Source organism: Notothenia coriiceps, unplaced genomic scaffold, assembly GCF_000735185.1.
Source record: "Notothenia coriiceps isolate Sejong01 unplaced genomic scaffold, NC01 NC01_scaffold00036377, whole genome shotgun sequence".
Taxonomy (NCBI): Eukaryota; Metazoa; Chordata; class Actinopteri; order Perciformes; family Nototheniidae; genus Notothenia; species Notothenia coriiceps.
In genome coordinates this window covers 1-8698 of record NW_011369078.1, presented here as the reverse complement: position 1 = coordinate 8698, position 8698 = coordinate 1, and the positions used below count along the sequence as shown (strand labels likewise).

Genomic DNA, 8698 nt, shown 5'->3' with positions numbered 1-8698 from the left:
TCTCTCTCTCTCGCCACACACACACACACACACACACACACACACACACACACACACACACACACACACACACACACACACACACACACACACACACACACACACACACACACACAAATATGCTCACCACTTTGTACTGGATGTACACATGTGCATCACTGCTGCAGGCTAACAAAAGAAAGGTGAAATTACAGCTCTTTCACCAGCAAATCTCCAATGCACATGTTTGCAGCTCGTACCTACAGTAACGGTAATATATCACCGATATCACAAGAAGATGAAAGACATTCGGGGAGTATTAGTTTAATAACTTCAGTTCTATCCTACGTAGCTGCAGACATCTGGGTATATAGTGTGTTGATATGTCCAGACTGTTGTGAAGCAGACAGAGATATGTAAAGATAAATATGAGCCATGACTTCACTGCACAGCTTGTCTATGGTCGATCCGGTCGAGCAGGCACTGATGCAGATATTTGGCTGAGGATGTGTTGCACCGCATAAGACAAAATGAAGAGAAAATCAAAGGAAAAAATCAAGATGTGTATAATACAATATCTCATTGGTTTGTAAATAAGAAACGTTTGGCATGCTTTATAGTAGTCACTTTCTAATGTATTATAAGAGAAAACAAGTCTTTATGGAATACCATGAACAGAATTGAGTAGTTTGTTTCATATTGCAGTGTAAAAAGCAGGCTACACAGTGGGTCAGGCTCCATCCTGCAGTTGCAGTGTTATACAGTAGATGTGTTGCTGTGCATGTTAGCTTCACAGTGTTAAACTGTCCTGTCGGTTCCCGAGCGCTTCCTCACGACCTTCTCGTCTTTGACCTGGTCCACTGCCAGAGTCTCCAGCTCTGCCTGCGGGGGGGCCATGGGAGAGGTGCTGTGGGAGATGCGGTGCGCCACACCGACATGAGCCCTGTACTGCCGGTCCCGGGCGGGGCTGTGGCGAGGGCTGGACGCAGCCCCCAGGGGAGTGAGGGGGGAGCGCTCAGAGGCGATGGGAGGGATAACGGCAGGTCGCTCCCGCACCTGTGGTTCTGGAGAGTCTCTCCCGGCCTGCAGGAAGGGTGTGGGGTCGGGCATGGCCTCTACCGTCTCCCGCATGACCATCCGCCTGCCGTCTGAGCTGAGCCGATACACCTCCGTCAGCTCTGGGTGAAGGGGCTGTGAGAGGCTCTTCTTCATGCGGCGCCGCGGGGTTTCAGGCTGCCTGTCTTTGGCCGGTGGAGGCGTGGGCTTGTAAGATGTGACTGGACTGACGTTGGGGCTGGCCTCAGATGAACTGCCGGCTAACAGCTTCTTCTTGGTGGCGTGAAGCTGCGAGGTCAGGTAAGCAATCGTGCTGGCTCTCTGTTCCAGCTCCCCGGACAGAACAGCCAGCTTGTGGCTCTTCATCTTGAGCTCCTCCAGGTACTTCTTCTCCCTCTCCTTTATGGTGTTTTCCAGGACGGAGATCATAGCGTTCTTCTGCTCAAGGTCCCTGAGCAGCTCTGTGTTCTCCTCCTCCTTCTTCTTCAGCTGGACCTCCAGCTCCTCACATCTCCTTTGCAGCTCCTTGCAGCGGGCCTCACCGCTGTCTGGACACACATAACAACAACAAAACCGGTTAAAACTGGTGTTTGCGTGGTGTCTCACTTAAGTACACACACATGAGTGCACACAATAAAAGAATAGAGACAGAGACATTTATATCCACTAGACTGGAGCAATCATTAGTACATTAAGCTCAGACACTGACAGAGACAGTGTGCTCCTATGGAGAGTCCTCTGCAGCAGGGAGCTCTAGTCTCACGTTACAGATCTGGTAGACGGAAAGGGCGCTGCTCTGCTCTGACCTTCATCATTGGGCCCATCCTGCTCTGCCACACCCAGTTAGAGCTCATACAGCTATGTACATGCGCAAACAACTTGGAATACAAAAGTTAAAGGACCCCTATTATACTGTTTTTCATCAATATATTATAGGTCTCAGATATATACAAACATGTCTCTGAAGTGTTTGGCTCCAAATACCAAACAGATCATTGCAGCATCCCATAATCCCCTCTGTTTCAGCCCTGTTTCAAAAGTGCTGATTCTCTGTCTGTTACTTTAGATGAAAATAAGGAGCCCCTCCCCACGCCCCTCTGAGAGATATTTGGTTCAAAAAACCACAATGGTTGATAAGGTGGGGGGGTGTTTGGCTAATGGTTAAACAAGCCAAAATAAAATGATGACATCATAAAGAGGCCAAAATCAGATTTTCATATAAATGGATCAGGACAAAAAGAGAGCGAATCGCCGTGGCGACACATATTTATGTATAAAATATGCACAAATCTGTCACAATATGTACATTCTCAATGTCTTGTTTACATTAACAGTCCCTAATTTCAGTCTTCTATAACTACTATTGATTGTGTTTGTAGGAGCCGGTTTACCCTATTTTTCTAAATGGGTGGTGCTGGTACATTTCCCCCCCCAGTTGGAGCAGCTGAGCCCTGCTGCACTAAGCAGGTTGCAGGCTGTGCATTAGCGCTGTGACAGATAATCTCATTTCCTGCACTCCAATCTCTGAGATATCCCACGCTAACATGATAGTGCCTCTAGCTGCAGGCCCTGACAATATTGCTCAGATCTAGGCCAGCCATGTTCAGAAGCCTACGACACGTAGAGATCCTGCTGAGGCGCAGCATGCTTCATGCTCAGTTACTCTCAGCAGGGGGGTCATCAACAGCATGTAAATAAATTAAAGTGCCTGCCAGGGGCCTCCCTGACTGTACTGGGCCGTACTTTAACCCAGTATAAAGACAGTGGAGCTGGGGCTGAATCAGACCAGTGTTGTGACTCCATGACATGACCATGGTAACGTGGGGGGAGGGGTAGTGAGCAATGAGCAGCAGGGTGTCTGACATTGCAATGCTTCCTGGGTTTGACTTTGTTACCAGGATACAGACAGAGCCCTCTGCTCTCAGGCCTGTCTCACACAGACCCTATTTCAGAGAAAACCCCAGATGTATAGCATCTTCTGTTGTAGAGCCTTGTCTGTTGTTGTGGTACACTTTCACAGTTTGAATCACTTGTTTCAAAATAAAATGTTTCTAGAAGATATACAAGAGTTAATATCATTATCCAACCAGGAGGAAAAGTTACAAAAACCTGATGCATTTCTCAGTAAATCTAATTGACACAGTGATGGAAAAACTGTTAGGAATCTGGACATGAATTAACGTGTTTGTTTGTGAACTGTGCAGCAAGATGGGGCTTACCTGAGGAATCAGAGCTTCTCACAGTGAGCTCATATGTCAGATCTGTGAAAAAAGGAAAGTGGTTACAAGTGAGTATTCATTTAACAAGATTAGTGAGAGTTCCTCTGCAGCTTTAGGAACAGGTAAGCCAAGGATACTTTATCAGGGATAAAGAGTACAGTGTCCTGATGTGACCATCTTTATATCCTGGCTTTGTGGAAGAATATATCTGTTACTGATGGGATGCTCGATACAGGTTCTGCTTTGCTCCAGTGCAGTGAACTCACTCAGGCTTGAGTGCATTTCCCCTAAGTCATCGTATTATCTCTAAAAGCTTTAATAGTGGCACCACAGTGTCTTGTTGACTTTCAGTCTCACATATCCATGTAGGTTATACCTCAAGTATACTTTACTGTTTCTTTTGCTGTTTTTATAGGTGTTCTATCCTCTCTTTCTCTAAAGGAATAGTATGGAGAAATTGCCAAAAAACAATACTAACTAAAGAAAATCCCTCTCAATCGTCTCAAAAGGTGTGTGGCTGTTCTCCACTCACTAGCCTTTGATCCTTCATTAATAATGTAATTGTTACAAATGCATGTGTGACGGTACAACTGTCCATATTCAAGACAGCAAAGGACAAGTGAATTGAGTCTGAAGCGGCGCTAAACTGCAAAAATACCCATTGTTATATTGTTTTGTCTTAACCGCTGGTTTGGCAACATGAGGAGAAGAGAGGGGCTACTTGTGCTCACCTGTGCATTGCTGTTGCAATCTGCGGATCTCTGTGTGTAGACCCTTCAACGTGCTGGCATGGTCCTGCTGCAGGAAGAGCAGGTTCTTCTGGGCACTGTGCAGCTGATTCTCCAGTGTTACATTTGATGATGCCATGGCTGATTAGGTTCAGACATAGGTGAGAGAGAGAGAGAGAGAGAGAGAGAGAGAGAGAGAGAGAGAGAGAGAGAGAGAGAGAGAGAGAGAGAGAGAGAACATAATGAAAAGTCAATCCGTCTAGCAAATAGCCTTTTAAATTCTCACCATTTGACTATAAAATATATGGGATGTGCTCCAATTTTGTTTTGTTTGGGAACCGGCCAAAACAATCTGCTTTAGATGACAGATGAACAAATCACTTTTGGATAATAACATCCAACCCATTTGCAATTGAGGAAATCTGGCACTTCTACTAGCCAATACATTGTAATTTCAACCCTGTTCATTGACAAAGCAGAGCATCAAAAACATGCTGAGGAAAAGCGAGGAGGCACATTTATTAAAATTCTGCGCAGGTGTGTAGGCAATCATCGGTAATGGCTAGGTCAAGGCTACAGTGAGACTGTAACAGAGAAACGCTAAGTGACCATAAATAGGCAGCCAGGGTTTTGCTTGCTGTATTTATCAACCAATTACTGACATGAAACTATTGATTGAGAGCCTGAGAGTAAGCAGTCGTAACAATAATCTAATCTACACTGTAAATTGTAATTTTATTAGGAAAGAGGATGGAAACATTTTTTTCTCAGCACTGACGATAATATGATAAATTTCAATTCTTAACACTGGCTTCTCTTCACATAAATACATATAACACATGTGCACGAATAAAATCTCTTTCTGCACTAAAATATCCTCTTTCAGTGTCAATTCAAATCATGGTCAATTACAGCAACAACGACAGAGAATCCCAGCTGAACACATTGGCTGACATCACAATGACACTGGGTGCGGCATGAAGGCCACCAGTCTCAAGCTGCCAAGTGAGAGGAAGAGAAACAATCACTCAGTCCCAACATCTCCACCCTCTGCCAGACAACCGTACTTGGCTGAGAGCTGATAGCACATTGATCCCCTCCTGAGTGCGGAGAAAGCCTCTCCCTGCATATATAAGTGTGCTTCAATAAAACATCCCAGAGCTCCTCACTCTTACATCATCAGCTCACTAACATGAATTATAAATCCCATAACACAACGCTGGACACAATTCCTGGTTCCAACAATCTTCTGTGTGATCTTTTCCCCCCACATGACTTACAGATCAAAAGAAAAGCATGTGATTATCAAAACACAAATGGGTTATCACAGATACAGCCAGTGATGTTCCATAAAGACTGGAGACATGATCTATTATTGATGAGTAATGTGGAGTCCTTCCGATAAACCCTGCTCCGCAAGCACATCACTCGTCCCAGCTCTTTCCTAGAATAGCTTGGATAGCTTTCAATTTGCAAAGGCATGACCTCACCTCAAAACATGGCTCATGCCATAGCGTGGCAGAGGAGGATATGACTTCAGTGATTAGAGAAAGACATTACAAAGGGTAAATCTCTTTGTTCAGGGACAATGCAGTGGGTTAATCTTTAAGGACAGAGATTAATGTCATACCAGAGGGAGATGTCTGCATTTCTTCCAAAAACACAAACCAGCATTTCCCCATACAGAGAACATAAATAATCAATGAACTGCAGCAGCATGAAACACTAGCTAGTAGCTACCAACCTTAGCCTAAACAAGAGCTTAGAAGTCTGTTTCTGAGCATAAAAATGTCCATAATTATATTTGCCTTATATACACACTAAGTGCAGTTACTTAATAAAATCATCAGCCCAGTGTACACCATTAACATAGACCCGCTGACTATACTGCAATTAATCAACACTGTCACGTTACCTTGTATGTTTTGTCTTAATATGTTCTTGTGTATTACTATATTACTTTTTTCATTCTGTTCTTATTTTTGTTCTTTGTCTGTTTGTTTATTTATTAATATATCTATATATATTTATTTATTAATCCATACTACTGTTCACTTTCAGCTACTGTTACAACATCATTATTCCTATTTAATGTCTTCTCTTTTATAGTTACTAGTAGTTTAGAGCAAATATTGTAATAACTAACCTACTCCAAGCACACGTTTATATATAACAAATTATTTAATCACCTGACACGTTAACACTATTGCGAATACATAGAAAACATATAAACAACTCACCAGTATAACCACTAAAAACAATGCATACAGGACACGAGGAGCTACGTGTTACACGGCAGGGATGCTCTCCACAGCCCTTTTAATTTCAGCACCTGCATTGCGGACAGCACCACAAACCCACATTTCAGAGCAAACTGCTGCCTGTCCTGGCCATAACGTCACCTACCAGAGGATCATCACTTCACAAAACGTTATTGTGAAACTTTAAACAGATATATCCTTCAGAAAAAGCCCTTCTTTGAAAATATCCAACGTTAGTAGTCTCAAACCGAAGCTAGCCAGCGATGCCTGTGTGGACGGCTTCACAAAGCGTCACTTTCCCTTGTTGTTTTATGACCTGATGGACAGTAACATGCCATCACTGCATCTCCTCCGGTCATCACAAAGGCTGTCCTTGCAGATAATGCTATCTACTGCAGCTGTCCAGGTTGGAGCTGTCCAGTTTTAACAACAGAAAACAAGCTAGTCCCACTATAAGCTCCACCGAAAGGGAAAAAACGTCCAGCCAAATTCCCATTGCAATCTTTCCAACAAATAATAGCCGGCTACCCACAGCAAGAAATACACCAATTTAACAATATATACATTGTTTTTGTGGCATTGGGGAGGGGTCCTGGTAAATTCGGCATACGTTGAATCCACCTAACTGGAGTTGATTTTAATAAAAGCCAGGGATTTTGCAACATTTGGCAGATTTGAGCAGCTTCCACAATGAATTAAGATGTTTCTGGTAAAGAAACAACAGACATACCATAACGGGGTGGAAATGTCACTGAAGTAAACCTGCTTGGATGCTGATTTGAAATATGTCCGCTTAGTTACGCAAATAAAATATAAGAATAAAATACAGACATTTTAATGAAACATCTCCCCACAGAGGGAGCTTTAATTTTGCTAGCCTAGCTGGACAGCTAACGACGCTACAACAGCACATTATCTCATTGATTGCTTACCTTGTGGCTAAATGAACGCAGTCGTCGAATATGTTGTGAAAGGTTGAAGATGATCGTTGAGAGAGAGACGAGCCCCACCGGCTAACAGCGTCCTGCCTCCCGGGGCATGTCGGTGATGCTGACAGGGGCTTCGCCTCTCGGTCGGCTGCGAGGGGAGGGCGGCTGTGTCACTGTCATCTCCCTGAGCTACGAGACACAATACAGCGATGCATCATGGGAAACCAGAGAAAAATCATAATGTTGGCCTAGAAGACATCCAACAGTCATTTACTATAATCATGACCTTCAACATAATTATTATACTTAATTGTTTTTTAAACAATTAGTACAAGAGCCGGAATAAAGGTGTTACTAACCTTGCAGGACATGAAATGTTGAAGCAGCAGTTTTCAGGGAGGTGCTAGGGACTTTAGTCACCAGCGTCATCTCCATAGCAACAGAATATGTCACCTGTTCAATCGTGATGCTTTCCCGCCCCCTAGTGCCAGCACAGGAGTATAGCATTACAGCGATTAAGTCAGATATCTGGTCATTGTTGAAAGCTTACTACAGTGTAAAGTGTCAGATTTAATGTCTACTCGATGCCAAACAGCCAGAATGAAGTAAATTAATGAAAGTGGATGAAAGCTGTTGGCTAGAGTACAGCTGGTTGACAGCAGAGGGTAGTATTGCCCTTTAGTGGCAGAGTAGCAATACTGCAACAGCATTACTCTTTCTCATGCTACTATTTTCTAATCCTTTTTTTTCTTCTAAATCTGTCAGTATTTGGGCTCTGATTCTCATCTTACCATTATTATTTTCCATTATAATGATACAATTAGACTTTGATCAACAAATGCTGCTAGATGTCTCTGCTATCGGCCAAATATAGTGCGGCGTGCTGTTGAAGAACTTTTGCCTTCCCATTTGTTTGACGTCTTCTACATTCTTGAGCATAGCCTACTGCTGCAGTGTGGGGTTATGTAAATAATGCACACCTAATGCAACTATTCACGTAGATATGAATCTGTTAAGATTGACACAGGCTTTATTAGAATCCAGATTGCAAACAAGTGATTGTGTTTCGAAGCTGTCAAATTTCTGTGAAAGGATTCAGCTTTGTTGGTCAGTGAAAAACTGAAGTGGAGGAAGTCAATGACTAAACTACAGGGTGATATGAGGAACCATTTTTTAAACAAAACCGCATGGACACCATATTTTGTTCAGCACAGCATGAAATTGCATTTTGTACAATTAATGAAATCCTTTCATTTTCACATACAGTATGTTTTCACACTTGTATGTCATTAGTTACTCCATAAGGTGTACAGTTTTGTATTACTATTCATATTTCCAAAATTCATTTTTTGTTAAGTGTGTTCCTTTTTAATTAATGTCTTTATCATAATGGGCAAACACTGAGTGGCAAATAAATAAAGTTAACGTTTATTGTATTCGAATATATACATTTAAAGTTATGAATGTTTATTACAGTATATGCATTGCATTTGATTTGTTAGCATTTATTCATAATAAATTGTACC

General features: G+C 42.6%; 1 protein-coding gene across 1 annotated transcript; it reads right to left on the bottom strand.

Moving 5' to 3' along the window:
- Positions 1–65: 65 nt before the first annotated feature.
- Positions 66–7579, bottom strand: ccdc92 (coiled-coil domain containing 92). Its single transcript, XM_010792183.1, has 5 exons — positions 7532–7579; positions 7176–7361; positions 3986–4123; positions 3255–3296; positions 66–1583 (listed from the first exon to the last, which is right to left on the bottom strand). Exons 3-5 carry the CDS (start codon positions 4119–4121, stop codon positions 778–780), a joined length of 984 nt encoding a protein of 327 aa, XP_010790485.1. The 5' UTR covers positions 4122–4123; positions 7176–7361; positions 7532–7579; the 3' UTR covers positions 66–777.
- Between the last annotated feature and the right edge of the window lie 1119 nt (positions 7580–8698).